The sequence below is a fragment of the Cryptosporidium andersoni genome, assembly GCF_001865355.1.
Source record: "Cryptosporidium andersoni isolate 30847 chromosome Unknown contig_1, whole genome shotgun sequence".
NCBI lineage: Eukaryota > Apicomplexa > Conoidasida > Eucoccidiorida > Cryptosporidiidae > Cryptosporidium > Cryptosporidium andersoni.
The window spans coordinates 317,746-340,849 of record NW_027122907.1 but is presented as its reverse complement, the minus strand read 5'-3'; the positions used below and the strand labels follow the sequence as shown (position 1 = coordinate 340,849).

The following is a 23,104-nucleotide window of genomic DNA, read 5'->3' as shown; positions in this document are numbered from 1 at the left end:
AATATTACCATCTACTTAATAGAAGCTATGTTGTTATTCTGTATAGAAACGAAGTGTGGAGCTAGTTGTAGAAGAATTGTAGATGCTTCTTTAATACATCCTAGACTTAATTTATTTGATATTTGTAATGTCTAGAATCTTACTTTTTCTATTAATAACTATACTTCATATCAGATATTTAGATTAGGCTATTCTAGATATATTATTAATCTTTAATATATATCTTGAAGTTGTATACTTATCTTTAGTTTCAAATAATTGTTAAATTTAATAAATGGAGGTCCAAACCTGAGTCTACATTTTCAATATTTACTTAGCGGGTTGTCATCTGAGTATCTACCTATTTTCCTCTTACCTGCATATCTTAGATTATAATATAAACAATTATATCTTATAAGTATCTCAATATTAACTCATATTATATATCAATGTAATGAAATTATTTTGTAATATTCAGTGGTTTGTAGTAGATTGTTGTGGAATAACTTGTATGAGTTTAACCCAACTATTATTATTATATGCCTCTGTAATTGTAAACTACTATTTATACCTATATTATAAAATCAGCAAACCTTGGGTCTATGTAATTCATTTCATAATATATAATTCAATTTTTATTATGTGCAGTACTTGTCATTTAATCAGTGTATTTACAGATCCAGGAGTTCTTCCTACAAACAAAGATCTTGGGCAGATAATAATACCAATTGAACTTGAAAAACAAATAGATATAATAAAATCATGTATAAAATGTAATAATTATAAACCTCCAAGAGTTCATCATTGTTCTATATGTAAACGTTGTATATTTAAGATGGATCATCACTGTCCATGGATAAATAATTGTGTAGGTTATAATAATCAGAAACATTTCTTGCTATTCTTATTTTATGTATTTTGCTTATGTATCTATTCAATTTCATTAGTATGTTATCGCTTTTACAATTGTATTATTTCACCTGAGTCTTTAACTTTTGATAGAACAAACTTTTACCATAATAGTGAGATATTTTCTGAAGATACTGTAATGATCCCAAATTGGCATGAATTACATAGTCAAGATTCAACATGTCTTACCTTTCCAATAATACATATTTTTGGTTTTAGTGTTGTTATAGAAGGATTAGTTTTTGGATTATTTTCCTTTGCAATGTTTATAGATCAGATTCTATGTATTATATACAATACAACAGGAATTGAGCATTTGAAACAAGATTATACATATAGAAGACAGAATTTTTATAACTCCCTTATGGAAGTTTTTGGTCAGCAATTTACATGGAAATGGTTTATCCCAACAAAAACAAGAGCCCAATTTAGAAATGTTGGATTTGATACTGCAACTTTTGTAGATCTTCAATTGAACAATTTCTATAATTCTACAGATAATACTTTAAATAATTATAATAAGGATCAACATGTTGGAACTTTTATAAAGAATAGTTCATCTAGGATAACTTGCTGCAAGTTACTATCAGGTATAGATTCTACAAAAGCTACAGTAGCATCTATAGAAGCTGATTTCTTGTTTCATACTGACTTTTGTGAAAATGATTCATCCTATATATCTAGAACTTCGAATTGCACTAAAGATAAATCTCATGTTATATATTTACATGATTTTTCTAAACAATAACTAATTTTAACTTGGTGAAATCTATTAAACTTAATTACAAACTTAATTTTATTATGAAGTATAAATATATAATTTAAAGAAGAGAATTAAAATATAATTAGTTTAATACATATATATTATACAAATATATTAAAGTATATATGTTAGATTAAAATAATGGATATAGGCTATCCATTTTTTGTTTCAGAAAGATAGATGTGTGCAGAGACATAGATTGGATAGTGATAATAATTTTTACTATAATACTAATAAATCACATATTTTAGATTTGAATTGATTAGAATTATAGAATTCGGGGATATGGGGCATAATCATTCAAGACTAAAAATACAAGGTACAGACCTAGTTGATAACCTTAAAGAAGATACTATACTAGATAAATATCAGATGGATTCTGCATGTATGCATCCTAATAATATAGTTTCCGAACAGAAGACTATCCCTTCCGTAGATAATGATATAAATAACGAAAATGAAAATGAAAATGAAAATGAAGATGAAGATGAAGATGAAGATGAAGACTTAAGTTTAATGGTGGAACATAAACAAAAAATTGAAGAACCTATTCTTGGTCTTAATGCTAATTCTGGGGGACAAGTAGATAATTATGATAATGTTTGGAATGAAGTTTTAGAAACTACGGTTGATTCTAATTCAAAAGGAGTTGTTATTATTGAATAGTTTACATTCAAAAATATTTGGAATACTAGGAAATTCTACATTTCACCTTAAATATTGGTGTAGCTATAACTTGGTATTGTTTATAGTAGGATAGGATTTCTTTGGGGACTTAGTAATACCATAGTCATATACTTATATTGAATTGGTATTTATAGTATAATATTTCTCAGGTATGAATACTGAATAGGCTTTTATATTCAGTAGTGTTTGTGGAATTTCAAATAAATTAGTTGTGTCTAGAAAATAAAGTACTATTATAACTAGTTTTTTGAAATAAAGATGTGTCTAATTTAGAGTAGATTTTAAGAATATAATTACCAGTTAAATTAAAGAGCATTGGAAAATTTATTTGAAGTTTTTTTGAAATAAAGTTACTCTAAGTATTAGTTCTATAGATAAAAGGCGCCAATATGAGTATCATTTTATAGATTAGTTTATAATTTCTAAAAAGTTGACATACTTATTTATTAAATATATCAACCTTATAAATTGAAAAAAAAATCTTTAATTTTGGAGTCAGAGACAATTATTTAGGGTTCAGGTCGATATTATTTGGAGAAATGGCGAAAAAAACAAAACGTTTAAGCTCGGCTGTAGAGCGTTTTAAGACAGTTCGAAGTCACAAAATGAAGAAACAGATGACTGCTATTTCAAAAAGTAAGTCATCAACTAATCCAGATAGATTATTAGATAATAATAAGAAGGAGGGTTTTTACCGTACCAGGAGTACAATTAGTCGCTTGAACATGTATAACGAGAAAGGAGTATTGTCTAGTAATGATAAACCTTCTGGAACAATGGTACGAGTAGAACCAGATAGACGTTGGTTTGGAAATACTAGAGTAATAACTCAATCAAAATTAGAGAGTTTTCGTCAGCAGATGTCAGAAGTATCATCAGATCCCTATTCTATAGTTTTGAGACGTTCTAAGTTACCTATTCATCTTATAAAAGAGAATAGTGAATCAGTATCAAATACTAAATATGGTGGAAATCTCTTAAAAATTGAACCATATAACCAAACATTTGGTGAGGGTCATAAGAGGCGAAAGAAACCAAGGTTGAGCTCTCAGTTTGACAGTTTATCAGATTTAACAGAGAATGTTGAGAAACGTAATACAGAGTATGATATTGTAGAAAATAATGAGAATGAAATAAATTCAAGATTCGATGGATTTGAATTACTTAAGGATGATGCTGTTTTAAAGAAGGGTACATCAAAACGCATATGGCAAGAATTATACAAAGTAATAGATAGTTCTGATATAATTATTCATGTATTAGATAGTAGGGACCCCCAAGGTACAAGATGTATTTATATTGAGCAGTATTTAGAAAAAGAATGCCCACAGAAGTATCTTGTTTATGTTTTAAATAAGGTAGACCTGATTCCAAAGTGGGTAGCAAGTCGTTGGATAGGTTTTTATGCATCAAAAAGACCAACAATAGCTTTCCATTCAAGTATAACTAATCCATTTGGTAAAAAAACATTATTTCATGTTCTTAGACAATATGCTTCTTTAATGAAGGATAAAAAACATGTTAGTGTAGGTTTTATTGGGTATCCAAATGTTGGTAAGTCAAGTATTATCAATACCTTAAGAGGTAGTAAGGTTTGCAAGGTTGCCCCAATAGCAGGTGAAACTAAGATTTGGCAATATATTCATTTAACACACAGGTTATATCTTATAGATTGTCCAGGTATAGTCCCTCCAACATCAACAAATACAGAGAATGGAGAATTTAATAATTTCCAAGCAAGTATTAACGTTGTATTAAAAGGTGCAGTTCGTACTGAGAAATTATCGGATCCTTCAATTTACATATCAGAACTATTACAAAAAGTTAAAGCACACCATATAAAACAGAAATATCATCTTAATGCTAGTGATAATTGGGGAGATACAGATGAATTTTTAACTATAGTTGGGAAGAGATTAGGGAAGTTTTTGAAAGGTGGGGAGATAGATCATGCAACTACTGCTAAAGTTATTCTGAATGACTGGATAACGGGTAAGATTCCCTATTTTATTCCCCCTCCAAATAAAGAACAAGAAAATAATCAATCTCAAGGTGTTGAAATAAATAAAGAATCAGATTCTAAAGTAATTCAGGTAGAACATGAATCTTTGGACAACTTAAAATCGACTTCTGATTTCAATATAGAAGAGACAGAATATTTCTCAGGAGATGAATTTAAAGAAACAGACTTAGATGATGAATCTTGTCTAAAAGAACCCAATGAGAATTCTGGTGTAAATATTTCGTGGAGAGACATTGTTAAAGAATTTGAATAATTTACTAAATATTTTAAATATTCAGATCTATTACTTAGAAATTGCTAACAAGTTTACATCTGAAAGATTAAGGTTTTAATATTCAAATTAGTTAACCACTTTGTTATATATTATATTGAATAAAACATTAAAAATTAGTTATAAAAATGTATAAAACTTACATACTGACCATAATATTATTCCGGTACCTTATAACCGGTATTATTTTCACATTTCTCAGACAAATTCCCTCCTAATACTATTAGATTTGTGGTTTTTGTACTTTAGGTTATCTGTACCCTTTTGATATGAAGTCTATAAATTTGCATATTGTCTTTCTACTTTTATTCCTCTTAAAGAATGGGTCCTCCTACTCAATTAAGGAGTCTGGTATATATATGCAAGGTATTGGCAAGCTCTATTCTTCAAGGAGCTCTGATTCACATAGTAGTGTATACATATCAACTAAAGGGAAAGTAATTATGTTACAAGATGAAGATCTGATTTGGTCTATTGATCCGGTTAACCCAAAAGACGAAGTTGTAGATGTTAAATATATCTATGCACCAAATTTAAAGATAATTCAATTGTTAGTAAATAAGGCTACAAATATGCTTCATATCCGTCAAATTAGTATTGGTATATCTTCTAAAGTAGGTATAGATTGGTCCACCTATTTAGGAATAAGTTATGAAACCGACGATTTTTCTATACCCAGGATAACCTTGATCGATAAGACAATATATATATTCACTAAGACTGGTAAACTTCTTGTTATGGTCAATCAAAATAATGGAATAATATTAGAGATAAATAAAATTTTGGAGAATTCAAGTGAAAACTTTATATTACTTTTTAAAAGAAAGAGTATAGAAGTTTTAACACATTCTTCTAGTGAAATTATACACTCTTATTTGAACTCAACAATAAAGGATAATATGAATATTATTAATAGGTTCAAAATACCAACTAGTATACAATTAATTATATATGATTCATCCATTATTATAAATAAGAATGAAACATGGACATTTTCTTGCCTGGTAGTTAATTCCAATTTAAGAATTCAATTATTAACTATAAACTTAAGTGGGAATTCAGAAGTATCTGTACATCTAAACAATTTAAATTTAGAAGTAAATATGAATCAAATAAAACCACTAAAATTAACAAATTTTGCTGGTGACGAATTGGCTATTACATTAAACAATAACACTAATATTCTCAAAGGTTTTGTGAATTATCCTGTAATTTCACAAAATATGCAAAACCCCTTTATTATTTACAGTAAAGAAGGAGATCATTATAATTTGTTCAGCTTATCATATTGCGACTTGTCAAAATCAGTTGATATCCAGGTAATTTTAAACTTTAAATTCCAAGAAAGAAATCAACCCTTAAATTTTAACTTAAAATTTGATAATAAAGCTATTAATCATGGTAATATTCACTATGTATCAATGATATCTAGTTCACGAATAATTATTCAATGGCAAGATTATTTGATTGGAATTATAGAAATTGACTGTAATATTACAGGGTGTCAAGATCCAATTTGGATAAATTTTTACGAAGAAGGCTTTCTTCTCTCCAAAGCTGAGAAAAACAAATATACTTTGTATACTCCAATTGATTATAAAGATAATCTAATAAATCTAGCAAATCTGAAAATAAAACAAAATATTTTAACTGCAAAGCATATTTATATGCCAGAAGCATTTAGAAATGAATCTAGTACTAATGGTAATTTATTGTTTATAATTAATACTGGAATTAGGAGAGTTTATGCTTTCAATATAACTAGTGGACGTTTGTTATGGGTAAATAGTATACTCGAAGATGTAGAACTTGAACAATCAATACTGCTAAAATATAATATTTATCTAGTTGACTCTTCAATAAATAATATATTGAAAAGTGATAACCCATTTTTAATTGTAGTAGCTGGCTTAAATATATACAAAATCAATATTTTTAATGGAGAAATTATGGACAGAATTAAAGTAAATGAAATAATTGGGGATTATAAGTTTGTAATGATATCTTCATATAGAAATATTGGTAGACCTCTGATAAATCCCAAATTATTAGTTATTGGAGATACAAACAAACCAATACAAGTAATTAATTTTGGACAAAGTCATACAAAATCTGAATTTTATTCGGATATATTTATATTGTATAATAAGAGATCAATATCTGGATATATGTTGAATAAAAGTGGAGATATAAAACATATATGGGAGTTTACTTTGAACTTTAGCAGAGATAGTAATGAAGAAATTGAAATAATGACTACTCCACAATGTCCAGATTGTAAGGGAATCCCAGCAATAGTAACTGTAGATAGTGATATTGTACATAAATATGACAATCCTAATTTGCTATTTATACTAAGTAACAAGCTAAAAGTGTTTATTATTGATGGATTAACTGGAAACCTTCACTATACAACAATACTACCAGAAATATTGAAGCATCCATTTACTGTATCATTTCATTCAAATATCATTATACTTACAGCTTTTCATTCATTGCATCAAACCCAAGTCATCATCACATTTGAAATGTATTATGAATATGATAAAAGTGACATTGAGTTGAATTACTTAAATAAGATCAAATCTGTAATTTTATATTTTACTACTAAAGAACCATCTAAAATTTGGGATTCAGAAATTATACAGAAAAATCCTTTTGTTATTCAAACTCAAATACTATATCCATTTGAGAGTCCAATTACTTCTGCTACTATAAGCAACACAGCAGAATCCATAACTCCTAAAATGCTTCTTATTGCATCCAAGCAAGGCGGAATAATTGAGGGTATTCCAGAAGAAATCATAAGTCCTAGGCGTCCAAACCCATTAATTGTAAAGTCAGAGTTTGCTAAAGCTATTGAAATTAAGGAATATCCTGCATATAAACCAGTAGAGTCTACACACTTTAAAATTCCTATAAATGTATTTTCTATAGAAGAAATCACTACAATTCCTGATATGGGTTCTGAATCTACAAGTATTCTTGTATGTTTTGGGACGGATTCATTATTGGTTTTATCATTCCAGCCAAGTACCCCCTTTGACAATCTTCCAAAGGACTTCAAAAAATCCAATATTATAGCTGCATTATTTCTTTCTACATTTATTACAGTGGCCACTCTAATTAAATACAAATTAAAATCTGGTGAAATAGGTTGGAATTAATAAATTCAAGTAGCTCACTTTGTAGAAATGAAATATATCCGAAAACCGGAATATTTAATAATTTATAAAGTAACCAAAACACTGGGATCTATTTTAAATAATTTATTTATAGGACGATCTCCGAACATTTAGAAACACTTCAGTTAGGTTTGAGAAATATAATTGTCTACTTTTGAGCCTTTATGATTTTTTGACAATCTGGGATCTTGTATTTATGTCTTTTTTGTGTTCTAAATACCGGTGCTGCATGCATATATATCTAGCTTAAATTTAATGCTTAACTTTGAGAATTTATTTAAAAAGATTTATGAAGTAATTTTCAAGTATTTCTTGGTTTGTACATTCAGAAACGCGATTGTTCAATATATTTTGAAGTATGAAAGTATGCCGAATAATAAAACTAAAGATCCGATACCGCTACCCACAGAATACTGGGTGTGCTTTAAAAATCTATAAAAAATATTGATATATACTGTATTTATAATACAAGGTTAAATATATACATGTTAAATTTAATTAAATATAAAAGGGCAAATGTCTGTAATATCTGGACTTGATTTCTTTCTTAATGGGACTTCTATTCCTCCAGTATCAGGCAAGCTACTATATGGCTTTAAGAACAAAAAGAAGTCAATGGAGGAATGTGTTGATGACTGGAAGAATTTATCTGTAGAGGAAAGGAATATCTACAACTCTGAATGTAAAAGGCTACATAAACTCATTTTCAAAAATATAAAACCTCTACAGCCATGGGATTTTTATGACTTAAAACAAACAACACCTAGTCATTTATTCTACTTTCATAATTATGCTTCACAACAAGCAATATATCCAGAATTAAGTGATGATGAAATATGGAGGAAGTGTAGTAATAAATTGCTTGAAATTAAAAAAGATGAAAAAGTAAGTGAACTATTCAAGTCTAAATCATCTGAAGTAAACAATTACTTCCAGATGATGTTAAGAGAAGAGGAACTACTCACTGAACAAGAATCAAGTAACGATAGCTCTGCTGATAGTGACTTGGGAATAGAAGGGAAATCAGTGCAAAATAAGCACATAGAGAAGGAATTAGGAAAGCAGAGTGAAATGCTAAATGACAATCATATAGAGGATGAACTTAAAAAGCAAGGTAGAAGACTGAAAAGTAGGTATTCGATATCAAATAGTGACTAAACAAATTACTAAACCCTCTAAAAAACCTTAAAATTTATATTAGTTTCATATTTAGACAGTACTTAATTTAATATGAAGTGAATCCGATATACTAAAAATATATTAAGATATAAATGATACACAATTTAATTACAAATCTAAATACTTCTTAGTTCTTGTGAGAGGATAATGTTCAATATTATAAACTGAATTACTGGACAATATAGTAAATGTGCAATATCTCTATTACTCAATAAACTATAGGCTAATATTGTTATTTCTTGTTCCACAATTTCTTTGCTTTCTGTATACTTTTTTTATCTAGATTCTTTACACGTTTTTTATGTTTCTGGTTATTTAAGTATTTCACTGACTTATCGCCTTTTGGACTAGTTTGTTTCATTTTGTAACTTTCTTCATGTTCAGAAAGTTCATAATATTGAGGATCTCCAAGTTTTTTCTCATCTTCAGCCAAGATTTCAGATTTATTTGAGTAGTCATGATTACTTTTATCTTCATTACTAGAGTTATTATCCTCTAAGCCTGTAAATGCAATATCCTGAAGTTTGTAATTTTCAAATAAGGCTTTTGCATATGAATGATTATATTCATACATAAAATCTTCAGAGTACTTTTGCTTTTCATGTTCTAAAGATAGCCTTACATCTAGACCAGAAGGAAAAATACCAGCATCTATAGCCGATACTCCAATACCTGCTTTCTCATCTCTAGAAATTCCCAAAACTCGGCTAGTTTGATTCAAATGCTCAATATCATCATATATACCCATTAATCTTTGCAATAGTCTATTAATATAGTGTTTTGACTCCTTATTTCCTCTAGATACCTCCTTTTTAGCTTCATTGACATTCATTAATTCATGACGAATCATTGATAGCTTGCATCTAAGGAATTCGATTTTTACTAAGTGTTCTTGAATTAACAGTAGTTGCAGCGAAATGTCTGCTAGATAATCACGGATATTTTGTAAATTCTGTTGGTCCTGTTTCACAAGTTCCAATTCATTTATTCTATAATGTACCAACTCATTAAATATTTCTGGGATTAATTTTGCAAATATCCAGTCAGGATTATCTCCAGTTTCTCTAATATCAGTTATATCTTCTTCCAAAATTCCTGATGTTTCAGATTCCTTAAACAAGTCGAATTCTTGTGGAAAATCCCTAACTGTACCAAGTTTACGATACAGTGCCTTTATGAAGAATCTCATTCTTAACATAATACTGTCGTTAACAAATATTTTTATTCTAGGTCTTGTAACTGCAATAGTATTAAGTTTGGATAATAGTATATCATGAGAATTCTGTAGATTTTTAGTTGATAGAGATCTCAAATAACAAATGACTGATGCTGGAAGTAAGGCTTTTAAAATAAATTGATAAAAGAAAAAAGTGAAAACAAGGAATACTGGTTTCCAAAAGTAACTTATCCAATTAGTATAAAGTCCAACATTAGAAGTATATAGTACGTTTGTAAGAAATAAATATTTAATACTATTGTAATTGAATATCACTAGCAAAGAACTAAGAATGGAATAATAATATGTAAGAAATGATAATTCTTGTATTCCTAGTGTACAATATCCAATTAAAGCAAAAAATAGTAAAAATATAAATGTTATGAACATAGAAGGGAGCATTATATTATTTGCTCTTTTCCAGCTAAAACCAGTTATAGATGCTGAATCCATAAAATTAGTTAGAGATAATGTTGAATCAAGTGAAGATACACAATATCTTCTACTTTTTTGTAAACTCTTCATTCTAAATACTTTAGTCCTATGATAACGATCAATGAGTATTCCTGAATAAAATAATAAATAAATAATGTAAATAAAAATCAACAATGCTGCAAAAAATTCAAACATTTTGAAGTACCAAGTTAATTTTTGTATATTAGCAACAATATTAAGCAGAGAATATAATGAGAATGCATTCCCATTGTAAAATCCTGAACCATGGCCAATAGTTTGTATATCTTCTTCTAACCTGCTCGTCTCAGAAATTGGGATCGACCATGGTAATCCATCTGATTCATATGTCGCAGTTGAAACAAATTTACCTTCTGAATTTATAGTTTTCAAATTCAGAACTAAAGATTGAGTAGATAGGTATGCAAAAAATACAATACAAGTTAAAAAGCAACTTAGAAATGCCAATGTCAAGATAGAAAGAGTGAATGTATTAAATCTGCTCAATCTATACAGTGCAATAATATCTTCATCAGGTATTGAAATATCACTAATATCAACATCCATAGACACTTCTTGTATATGATATCCATTTCTGTCTTTTCCATTGCCTTTTTCTGCACTTTTTTTCTCATTACTTATTAACATATCTTCGTTATTTATTTTATCACTTTTACTACTTTTTGAAAACTTTGACTCTGAAGAAATATTTACCCGTCTTTTTATTGTAGAGCTATAATCTCTTTTCGATGATGAGCTATCATCATCCATCAGTGCTTTATCCTCCAGTTTTGTCCTAAAGGACTTATTATTATTTGGAAGATCTATATTATCAATATCAGTATGGAAAATATTAGATGTACGTATCTGACGTTTTTTAGAAATATTATAAAAGTATAGGGCAATAATTATCGTCAAAATTAACAACATAATGGCTAGTGCAACAAAACAGTAAGCCCATGATGAACTTGAAAAATTGGTTTCTTTATTAGATTTTAAATATTTGTAATTAATATTAGAACTGTTTTCATAATTAATCCAATAATTATCAATAATTTTTACATCAAAATATGTTTCAAAAAGTCCACTTTGGAAAAAGTTTATATTAATATCTATAAGTGCTACTGATGATATACTTGATAAGTAAATTGGAAATAAAATTTGCATTTTTTGAAGACTAAAATCAAATAGATTTCCTGAAGAACCAACAATCTCAGAGATATTTTTAAAGGGAGTTAGAGATGGTAAAAATTCAATTGATATTTCATCATTTGCAGAACTTCCCAATTTAACTATCCAGAACATACTACCAACAGCAGTTCCATTTAAAGCATTTAAATATTGCTGATATATCTGATCATCAGTACCCGAATATAAAAAAAAGATGCGTCTAATGCCACTTTCAGCAACCATAGATCGTAGCTGGCTTGTTGTTTCAATTGACACTAGAGATTTAGAAAATTTTAGAGAATTACTAAGTTTAAGATCTTTTTCATGATATATATTTTTATCAATATCTATCCCAGATTCATTATTTTTTGAGTTATTGTGGGTCATTAAGGATATCTCTTCAGTTTTATTAGTGCCACTTTTATCAATGCTATTGCCAGCTATTTCTGACATGTCAAATATAATCCTATCTTCTCTAGATTTACTTAAAAATTTACTTTTTTTTTTATTATTTAAATCTTCTAAAATAGAAAGTGATTTATATGAAGAGAAAGTATTTAAATAATTTAAATTTTTCATTGGGGTAGTTGAATTGAATTCAGCTAAATTCCCAATTGATTCAAATTCGCTGGAAATGTCGGATAGTACTGATAAATAGTAACCAGCGGAAGTTGGATTTGAATTACATATTGGAATGCTACATGATTGTCTAACAATTAGCATTGGATTAGTTATTGGATATAATTTGGTATATGCAATAGGTATCATATGTCCATTATTATCTTTACTTGAATATGTCTCAGATAAATCATCATGTATGGATAAATTTATGTATGATCCCTTAATATCATTAGATTCAATCAAGGGTATGAATATATTTGCAAACCAAATGTTTAGATGATGTATAGATGTTATATTGCTGAGCTGAACAGATTGATTCAAACCTACTATTAAGGAACTTGGGATCTGTTTAATTTGGTCATCATTAAAAAAAAACTTCGGATACTCAGTATTCCTCAATGAACAATTACGAAATATATATGGTGAATTATTCAAATCTATATTCATACTAAAAAGAGATGGGGCTCTAAATGGTGCATTAAGTATATCCCAAATAACAGAACGAACATTTGGATGAAGTTGAGTACGAAATACTAAGACAGTCCAACAGATAGATAGACATACAAACAAAAACATCAATATAAATAGCTGATAAGGAATAAATTCAAGCTTTGGAGGAAATGAGAAGAAAAGTTTCAATCTTCTATATCGTCGTTTTATCCAATCTATATTTGTTCTACTAGAAGTATCCAATAATTTCTCGTTAGCACCACTTACTTGGTATTTTTCAAATGAAAATTGTTTATTTTGGCCTAAATCATATTTACTATCTAAATTCATATTTTCTAAATAGTTCTTGTTCTTTTGTATAATTCTATGTGATAAACTAGAATCGTTGGATAAAGTTTGCCAAAAGGTTGAAAGAAAAAATAATTGTTGTATCCATGCATTTAAAGATGATTTTATAGTAAAGATATTGTCTGAATTTTGGTTGAATACTTGATAAAGTTCAATTTCACCATACAAGTATATAGTTGTAGCTATTGATAAAGGTAATAGTATTAAAAATAGAAGAATATAAGCAACGGAAAATGATAACAAGGTAAAAAATGTTAATCTGGGATTAAAATTTGCAAAACCTTCTTTCAAATAGACTGGCTGACAAGGAGACAGAAGTATCGTCATTAATGAATATGATAGTGATGCTAAAAAGCTTCTAAAAAACAATGAAAAGTTGTCAAACTGGAGAAATATGACAATAGTCAATGTAACTATTAAAATAATTAAACATAAAAATAATACAAAACCAACCACTTTTTTAAAATATAAAAATATTGCTATTAGAGGTGAATTAATATTTGCAAATAATGTAGAGAATATATGAAATGTTCTGAATATAATTAGCAGGATAACCACACATCCCAGGGACATTCCAATAAAGCGGAGTGAAGATGCCAATTTTACAGTCCAAATAATATTACTCAATGTAAGTTTCTTTAAGTATTTTAAATCATTAGTATCATGGGAATTATGAAGGATATGACCTGTATAGCTATTTGTTGATTGCAAAATTTCATCCAGTGTTTCATAAGGAAGGGTTTGCAAAATAATGCCAGACCCGAGCCAAGTAGCAATTATACATAAGTTGAATAATCTAATAGTTATAGGCAAGGATCTATGTTTAAAGTATTCTTTCCAAGACTCAACACTTGGAATTTGACTATCAGAATCTAGATTATCAGAATCTTGATATGCAATTTTTTTTAATTTTCCATTATAATAGCAATTAGAGAATAGCATGAAAAGTCCTGATAGAGTATGAAAAAGTACACATATACAATAAAGAAAAAATAAAAGAACTGGGATAATCTTTTTAGTTGTTAAATTACAAGATTTATAGCAAGGAAAACCAATATATGATTTTATTGGAGTTGCACTCCAAAATGATGAATCAAAACTGTAAGATCCAAAAGATGTTAGTTTGAAATTGTACTCCAATATACTAAAGACATCGATATTCCCATTATAAAGTAACATTTCAATATTAACACTTGTTACGTTTGTATTGTTTGATATTATTGGTAAATTTGGAATTTCAGTTTCAACATATTGATAAACGAAATCTTCTGTAGAATTAAAGAACTGTTGTAGTGATTTATATGGAGATGCTATACGAGATATAAGATTTAGTGTAGTTTCCTTACAGTTAGAACGATCTAGTATATGTAAATTTCCATATGTTTTTGGGATAAAAGGTGAGTAATATTCATATGTATTTTCAGCTACATATTTTGATTCACACTTCTTTAAAACTGCTCCAATAAGTAGATTTTGGTCAGATATATATCCATGAAGTAGCAGAGGGCCTAAAACATAGTATAGCCAATTTTGAATATCCGAATAGGATTGTATTGTGTAAATATTTGAGTCTTTAGCTGTATATTCACCAGGATTCCAATTTGCCATATTTACTGCCATAGTGATACTTGATACCGAGTTGTATATGCTATTTGTCTGAATAACTAAACTTAAAACTAAAGTAAATAAAATTAGAAATACTATATAACCAAGTCCAACTATTAGCTGATACATTGGGCTTAATTTCCCACGATTAGAGTTAGAACAGCATAGCCACTTAAATGATGCCAATACTTGAGGATTTACCGAGCAATCCTCAGGTGTAACGTCCATTTTACCAAAATTTTGTAATTATTATAAACATGTTTTCATTTATTGTGGAGCACTCAGGTGCTGGGAGCCAATATTTGATCTCAAGCGGGTTTACCGTGAAGATTGTTATTTTCATTGGGAATTGTTTAATAATTAAGACCATTACTTGCAAATAGAATCTAAAATCATCCCAAAATATGAGGCTTTAAGACATCTATTTTGGTATCTCTGATTTCCAATGAATTAAGAAATTTGATTATTGGCTTTAATGATGGATCTATGGAACCTCTAGATAGAATATGTTCTCTATAATTACTTCCAAGAGTATATTTATTATATAAATTATCTCTCTCGAAAGTTTGACTCCATATATTTGAGGATAAAACTTTACAGTAGGGATAACAATAATAAGTGCCACCATAATGTATTAGATGATCTAGAGTTATTAATGGTGGCACTCTAATAATATTGAATAGTGATCCAATATTACCACAATCTATATATAATTCCTTACTTATTAAATTACATATACTTGATATTATCCTATGATAATGCTGAGTTTTATTTATATTTAATTCTTCTTCCAAAAAGAAACTATAAAAGTGCTGATCTATTAAAGCAGTTCGGATCAATTCTATCAATTCCAAATTAGGTAACTGATTTACAAACTTCTCTAAATATTTATTATTTGGAACTTTTCTAAAACTTTTACAAGTAATATTTAAATATTCTATAAAGTATTTAGGTGATCTCACAAAATTCTCCATAAAGTGACTATGAAATTCAACATAGTCTGTAGGACCACGAGTTCCAGATAGGTGTTGATAATTTGTCTTACTGAGTAAAGAGTGTATTACATGGCCAAATTCATGAAATAATGGGATACTTGATACCAAAGGGATTTTAGTAGATGCTAACCATTCTATGTTACTACCTTTTAAGTTAGAACTAGGAAATGGAAAATTAGATACCAAGCACACAGCTGGAATTTGATTATATGTCGAGAAATTACCAATCTTAGATATAAATTCATTAGAGTCGTGATGTTTCGAACCTCTCAAAGTAAATTGTGCAAATATATCTGGTTTGTCCTTTCTTTCCCACAAATCAAGATATAATTCACCTATTATTGATGATGAATTAAGTACATTAGTAGAATTGCTAATATTAGAGGTAAGAAATGAATACTTCTCCCACTTATGAAATTCTTGATTAGTTGGTGAATTACACCTACTAATAGTAAACATCAGTACCTTGTCATCCCATAGATTCCCAAAATTATGTGGGTTTACTAAATTTAATTGGACATTAAAAAACTTTATCAAGATCCAATTCATATAATCTAGTAAAAGTATTAAACTAGGATTAAGAACTTGAAAAAATAATGATGCATCATCTTCGTCGCATTTAATCTCCCGTAAGATCTGCATACTATACTTATATTTCAAGTAATTTAAATCCCATGGCTGAATTTCTCTCGTAATTGCATATTTCTCGCCTTTGTAATAATCTTCAATTTTAATATTATATAAGATACTCAGCTCATCATATAAATTAGGTTTGATTCTCTCAAAAGTATTCATTAAAAAAGAGTAAACATCTTTTGGGCTTTTTATCACTCCTCTTTGTACCAAATATAACCATGAAGAAAATCCACTATACTTAGCTATTTGTTGACGAATATTCAGCAGTAACAATAAACATTCTTGACTTGTCCTTAAACCATCGTTTGATGGTAACAAACAGCTTCCAACACTATTATTAATTTCTTCCTTTATCAAATACATTTCTTTTCTCTTCTTTTCATCAGGTAGCCTCTCCAACACCTTATTAAATAAAGAGGTACCAGCTATTATATTTATCCAGTCATTTTCATCTAATCCCCATGACCCTATCTTCTCAGTAAAATATTCATTACTTTCTCGTATATTTATACCAATAGCTTCCAATTCATATCGCTTTATTGGTATTGATTTATATGTTATGTTGTTCTCTAGTAATATCTCATCCTTGATCTTTGTCAAAGAATAACTTAAAAAAGTATCTTGTTGCAACAACATCAAATATTTTTGCTTTTCGTCATCTTTTAAGTGTACACCATGAACTTTCATTGAATCAATCATATTATCTAAAACTTTTCTTTCTTCTTCACTCTTGCAGTCACTTGATTTAGCACTCGTCAAAATCTCATACAGTTTCGAATTTGAATTTACTGAGTCCATAAAATGACGTATACTTTTTACACATATATCTGCTTTCCTTCTATTATTTGTATCGCTTGATACTGTACGTATAAGTTCAGCTGCATCTCCAATACAGCATAACTCATTAGACACATTATCTAGTATATTAACAAGTTGATTAGTAGATTTGCCAATGCAATCAAGCAACATATGCTTACATTTACTAATCGTATCTGCTGTTATCCTAATCATTTGATCACCATTTATTTTTGATATACCACCAACAGTTCTTAGTACAGCTGTCTCTATCCTATTTGTTGCTATATAGGCACATTTAAAAATTAATTTAAAAAAATCGTTTTTCATGACAGATACTGTCATTTTGTTGCCAATATTTGATCATTAATCTAATTTATTTTTTAGAGAAAGTCGCAGATTCCTTTTGCGTCTGATTAGAATTTTCAGGAAGAAATATCCGCTAAAACTCACAACTGCTTAGTTCTTTTAAGCTATTATTCGTTCCTCCCATTATAATGTATTACATCCGAATACCTCAAGAATATAGCTCCAAATTGATTTTACAACATTTAATTATATTTTTTACCACTTAGAATTATTAGTTTGTTATTTAGTTGTTTACTTTTTAAAGAGACACTATGGATCCAGAACAAAAACTGAATATCTCTCACTAGTGTTCCCTCCTTAATTATTTAATGTATACGTAAAAGTAAAAAGTCCTAGGTATGTGGTTTTAAGAAAGTATTAAAATATGTATATATAAGGTAGTTAACTACAGTCTCTGCTAGTCTTGTATTACCAGCTTTGCATGCAAACGCGTTACTTTGGATTTGATAACAAATTTTTGTGGGGTAAAAATCAGTATTTATCATACTTTATATGTGATTTCAAATTACACAGAATATTTGCTGTATTAACTATAAAATAAAATTGTATTATAGCTTATCTAAAAGTATTTCTATTTTGGGAGATATAGAAAGCCTAAAGTACCAAAGTATCTAAGTTACTAGGCGGTATAAATTATGTGAGGTCATAGGCGGTAAATGGAATCCACTTAAGTTTCATTACTCATCTAATTTGCTTCTAACAAAAGAGACGGACAAACAGTAAAAAAAAAATTGGGGAATTTGCTGTAATCTACAGTATTCTTATTATTAAAGTAGTTTGGTGTTTTGCAAGTGTGTGTTGACTCTAAATTTCCAGGGTTTTACGGTATTTTAGGCCTATTCTGTTTAAAAAGAAAGAGAAGAAAGTAAACAATGTTACAAGGAATAGATGGTAACCGAAACAAGAAGCATACAATCCGTCGTCTTAGGAGCCTTGCAGTTATCCTTGAAGATACACATCTTGATAAGGATAGAAGTAGTTCAACGTCAATGAGGAATCATGAGATCCAACGTCCACTACGACGCCGGGATCCAGATAGAACACTAACAACCCGTCTGGATTCATTCAAGCTCAGTATGGGTGGTAAACCTCATTTACATTCGGCGGATTTATTTGAAAATTTTAGTCCAGTTCAACTGGAACGTCAATTTTGGGTTCCAACGCTCCCTCTATCACTGAGTTCAACTATGGTGGATATATGTGAAATTGAAATTCCAGACTTGATACAAAAGGATGCTGATATATTAAAGAAATTACTTCCACATACTTTTGGGGGCCCATGTGTTGAGATAATTCAAAGTAATGATACAACTCCAAATGGAACTCCATTCCATGCATTAAGGGTAGGAATTGTACTTTCCGGAGGACCAGCTCCTGGAGGACATAATGTTATTGGCGGAGTTTATGATTTTATAAAGTCCTATCATCCAGATAGCCAACTTTTTGGTTTCTTAGGTGGACTTGATGGATTATTCAAATCTACTTATAAAATTGTTTCTCAAGAATTGATGGACCGATTTAGAAATCAGGGAGGTTTTGATATGCTTTGGTCTGGTAGAGGACGTATAAATAATGAGCAAGATTTAGAAAATGTACGTGAAGTATGTGAACAGTTACAATTACATGGGCTAATTATAGCTGGTGGTGATGGGTCTAATTCTAATGCAGCTCTTATTGCTGATTATATGGCTAAGCACAACAATCATATAAGTGTAGTGGGAGTCCCCAAAACAATAGATGGTGATTTAAAAAATCCAGCTGTTGAAGTGTCATTTGGATTTGATACAGCTGCTAGAACATATGCAGAATGTGTTGGGAATTTATGTTCAGATATCTGTACTTCACAAAATGTTTATCACTTTGTAAGAGTTATGGGGAGATCTGCATCTCACTTAGCTTTAGAGGTAGCTTTACAAACAAGACCAAATATGGTATTTATAGCTGAGGAAGTAGAACAAAATGGCATTACCCTTTTTGAAATCGTGAAGAGTATTGTAGATTTGATTGAAACTAGAGCAAAGATAGGTAAGATGTACGGTATTATATTAATACCTGAAGGTCTGATTGAATTCATTCCTGAAATGAAAATTTTAATCGAAGAACTCAATGATATTTTGGATAAAATGAAAACTAGAGAGAATATTTTGAACAATGAAGTATCTTCCAATCTTGGAATTAATTCTGAGTCGATAGATTCTAAGGTTTACACTTCTTTAGAACCTAGCTCTGAAGAATATGATAGGGAGATAGCTAGACTATTGTCGCCTTCCTCAGCAAATATCTGGGAATATTTACCTGAAACAATTAGAGAACAACTTTTGATAGACCGTGAGGCTACTGGACAAATTCAAGTTGCTAAAATTGCTACAGAAAGACTTTTGATATTACTTGTAGAGGCTGAATTACATTGTAGACATGGCTATTCTTCTTATTATGATCTGCAACATTACCGGACTTTGGTAAAAAAAACAGATAAAGATTTAACCCAAGATTCAAATAAGCTATTTGATAATGCGGATACAAGCATCTGTACAGATTCACCTATACCTACACAGGATGACATTTTATCTATTCCATATAGCTTTACAATGATGCACCATTACTTAGGATATGAGGGACGTTGTGCTATGCCTTCTAACTTTGATGCAAACTATTGTTATGCCTTGGGACATTGTGCTGCAGCTCTAGTATACAAAGGTATGAATGGCTACCTTGCTTTAATACGGAATTTAGAAGAAAATCCCATTAATTGGCAAGCTTGCGGTATTTCAATAACACGTATTATGGAAATAAAAAAGTCCAGATCTGATGATAGTCTATTTGCGGCAGTAACAAGACAATTGGTAGATTTAAATGGACCAATGTTTCAGCTCCTAAAACGTGTACGCAATATTTGGGCAATTCATGATTTATACAGAGCCCCAGGTCCTTTACAATTTGAAGGTCCCTGCTCAGATTCCATCCCTTATATTGTGAAGTCCCCAACTATTGAAGATCTACTCTGTGGAGAAGAAACAGATGAGAAATTACTTAGTGAAGGAATTGGAGCTGGAGTTTCAGAAGGAGCTATGACAGTTATAGACAATAATGGAGGTTTAGAAGGGAATGTAACAACTATTAATGGTAAGAGAGGCGTATTTAATAGGATTTCAGGGACTTTATCACCTTTGCAGTTATATAGAACTACATATCGTCCTCCTTTACCTTTATTATTGACACATCTTAAAGCCAGATGTAAACCTACAACACAATATAATGTAAGTGATCCCCTAATAAAAAGACAAATTATAAGCTGTTACCCTCACTTATGTAATGATAATCATTTTTACTGTCAAGAGGTTCAATTAGATCTATCCTGTTCAGAACCTAATGTTGGGCTACGAATTGGGATTTTACTCTTATCTAGACAAACACCTGGCATAGCTAATGTAGTTTGGGGATTATATCATAGACTTCGAATGGTTAGAGGTCGTTGTTTAGGATTTTATGGAGTAAAAGGTTTTCTACAAGGTAAACATATTACATTGACAGAGAAAGATGTTGATCTATTACCAAATCAAGGTGGCTCAGAGCTTATTGGGCGAACATATACAGAATGTCTAGTATCAACTGAAAACCTAGAAAAAGCCCGTCAAGTATGCGAAAGCTTACATCTAGATGGTCTGGTTTTATGTGGATCAGCCTTTGGGATGACCCAAAGTGCCATTCTGACTGAATATTTTTTGCAACACAACTGCAATACGAAAATAGTAGGGGTTCCAGCTACAGCATCAAATAATCTTACCAATGATTTAGTTGAAACTTGTGTTGGATTTGATTCAAGTACCAAACTCTATGCAAGTTTAATTGGTAATGTACTAACAGATGCAGCATCAATGCCAAAATATTGGCACTTTATTCGCTTAATGGGAAGACAACCTTCAAATGAGGTATTAGAATGCGCTCTACAGACTCACCCAAATGTTGTAATTATTGCAGAAGAATATGGAGCAGCTGATAAGACCCTCGTGCATATAGTGGAGGATGTTGCAGATGTTATATGCAAGAGAGCTGAGTTTGGGAAGAATTTTGGTACAGTCTTAATTCCTGATGCACTATTATCTCATCTTCCTGACATGAAGATCCTCATTTCTGAAATTAATGAGTTGCGAAGACATGCAGAAGAGAATGGCCAACAGAAGCTTTTCATGTCTGAAATGATGAGATTAGGATATACGAATATTTCCAAAAGTGGAAACATCAATGGAAATATAAATAGTAATGAGAAAGGTAGTAATGGAAATTCTCCCATGACAAAAAGTCCATCTGTGGGAAGTCATATAAATGAAAGTGTAGTTTCAAATAATTCCCAAATTGAGGAAAATCCTAAGTATTCATTAAAAATGACTCCATGGAGCCAAGCTCTATTTAAATCTTTACCTCGTTTTATTCGTAAGGAGATATTATCTCTAGATGTTGATTCAGCATTTTCAGCTATTGAAACTGAGGCTTTACTAGTATTAATGATAAAGAAGGAGCTTAGAAAACGTAAACAAGAGGGCAAGTATAACGGAAACTTCCAGCCATTTACACACTTCTTTGGCTATCAGGGACGTTCAGCAATGCCTTCTCAATTTGATTCAAAACTTGGCTATGCTTTAGGTCACTTTGCATCAATAGTAGTCGAAAGTGGTCTTACAGGCCAACTATGCTCTATCAGAGGATTATGTGGCGAAGTTTCAGATTGGAGAATGACATCAATACCCTTCAATTGTCTAATGCGCATTGTACCATCTAATGATGAGACACATCCTGAATTACCGAGTAATATTCCAACAATTCCATCTAGTGAAGTAGATCTAAAAGGAAAAGCTTACCGTTGGCTAAAAATAGTCCAAGATCATTGGGCTATGCAGGACCGTTTTTGTAATCCAGGTCCAATCCAGTTTGATGGACCAGCTGCAAATTTCTACTTCCGAACGCTTCACGAGCAACAATCTGAATACTATGAAATGCTTAAACATGTTCAGAATTATGCAGAATTAGTTCGTGAGACTTGTACATTTGGAGTTAATGAATCATTTTTGAAGACGGCCTTTGTAACCTTAAATGGTCTTTTGAATTTACGATACAGAGATAATAATTTATTGGCATCACTACCAGATATTGGACCTTTTATCCTACAGATGAAATCTCAATCTGGTCAGTTATATCCATCAAGTTACCCAGATCAAGTAGATCACACCCTTAATCTCTGTGATTATAATTCATCCTCTCACAAGTTGCATGGTCACACTTCAATATACAAGTCACAAGGTACTTTCCATGCTCTTGAGTCTATTTGCCCTAGTGTAGAAGAAGGTCCATGGAATGTTAATAAGTAATTTGAACTAAGCTTATAATGAATACTTTAGTATGAATAATTTAATTGTAAAACATACAAAACTTTGTAAAATTTAATAAGGAACATA

General features: G+C 30.0%; 8 protein-coding genes across 8 annotated transcripts; 6 read left to right on the top strand and 2 right to left on the bottom strand.

Annotated features, from left to right (window-relative positions):
• Positions 1–619: 619 nt before the first annotated feature.
• On the top strand, positions 620–1,636 carry cand_032990 (palmitoyltransferase ZDHHC7; the record flags this gene model as incomplete). Its single annotated transcript, XM_067213525.1, has 1 exon — positions 620–1,636. The coding sequence occupies one exon, from the start codon at positions 620–622 to the stop codon at positions 1,634–1,636; it is 1,017 nt and encodes a 338-aa protein (XP_067066776.1).
• Positions 1,637–1,936: 300 nt separating this feature from the next.
• On the top strand, positions 1,937–2,317 carry cand_032980 (uncharacterized protein; the record flags this gene model as incomplete). The annotated part of the gene is made up of 1 exon (XM_067213524.1): positions 1,937–2,317. The coding sequence occupies one exon, from the start codon at positions 1,937–1,939 to the stop codon at positions 2,315–2,317; it is 381 nt and encodes a 126-aa protein (XP_067066775.1).
• Positions 2,318–2,877: 560 nt separating this feature from the next.
• On the top strand, positions 2,878–4,614 carry cand_032970 (uncharacterized protein; the record flags this gene model as incomplete). Its single annotated transcript, XM_067213523.1, has 1 exon — positions 2,878–4,614. One exon carries the CDS (start codon positions 2,878–2,880, stop codon positions 4,612–4,614), a length of 1,737 nt encoding a protein of 578 aa, XP_067066774.1.
• A 377-nt stretch (positions 4,615–4,991) lies between these two features.
• Positions 4,992–7,799, top strand: cand_032960 (uncharacterized protein; the record flags this gene model as incomplete). The annotated part of the gene is made up of 1 exon (XM_067213522.1): positions 4,992–7,799. One exon carries the CDS (start codon positions 4,992–4,994, stop codon positions 7,797–7,799), a length of 2,808 nt encoding a protein of 935 aa, XP_067066773.1.
• A 534-nt stretch (positions 7,800–8,333) lies between these two features.
• On the top strand, positions 8,334–8,975 carry cand_032950 (uncharacterized protein; the record flags this gene model as incomplete). Its single annotated transcript, XM_067213521.1, has 1 exon — positions 8,334–8,975. One exon carries the CDS (start codon positions 8,334–8,336, stop codon positions 8,973–8,975), a length of 642 nt encoding a protein of 213 aa, XP_067066772.1.
• A 253-nt stretch (positions 8,976–9,228) lies between these two features.
• Positions 9,229–15,087, bottom strand: cand_032940 (uncharacterized protein; the record flags this gene model as incomplete). The annotated part of the gene is made up of 1 exon (XM_067213520.1): positions 9,229–15,087. One exon carries the CDS (start codon positions 15,085–15,087, stop codon positions 9,229–9,231), a length of 5,859 nt encoding a protein of 1,952 aa, XP_067066771.1.
• A 164-nt stretch (positions 15,088–15,251) lies between these two features.
• On the bottom strand, positions 15,252–17,778 carry cand_032930 (peptidase family M3; the record flags this gene model as incomplete). Its single annotated transcript, XM_067213519.1, has 2 exons — positions 15,252–17,569; positions 17,739–17,778. The coding sequence occupies 2 exons, from the start codon at positions 17,776–17,778 to the stop codon at positions 15,252–15,254; spliced, it is 2,358 nt and encodes a 785-aa protein (XP_067066770.1).
• Positions 17,779–18,526: 748 nt separating this feature from the next.
• Positions 18,527–23,017, top strand: cand_032920 (phosphofructokinase family protein; the record flags this gene model as incomplete). Its single annotated transcript, XM_067213518.1, has 1 exon — positions 18,527–23,017. The coding sequence occupies one exon, from the start codon at positions 18,527–18,529 to the stop codon at positions 23,015–23,017; it is 4,491 nt and encodes a 1,496-aa protein (XP_067066769.1).
• Positions 23,018–23,104: the final 87 nt, after the last annotated feature.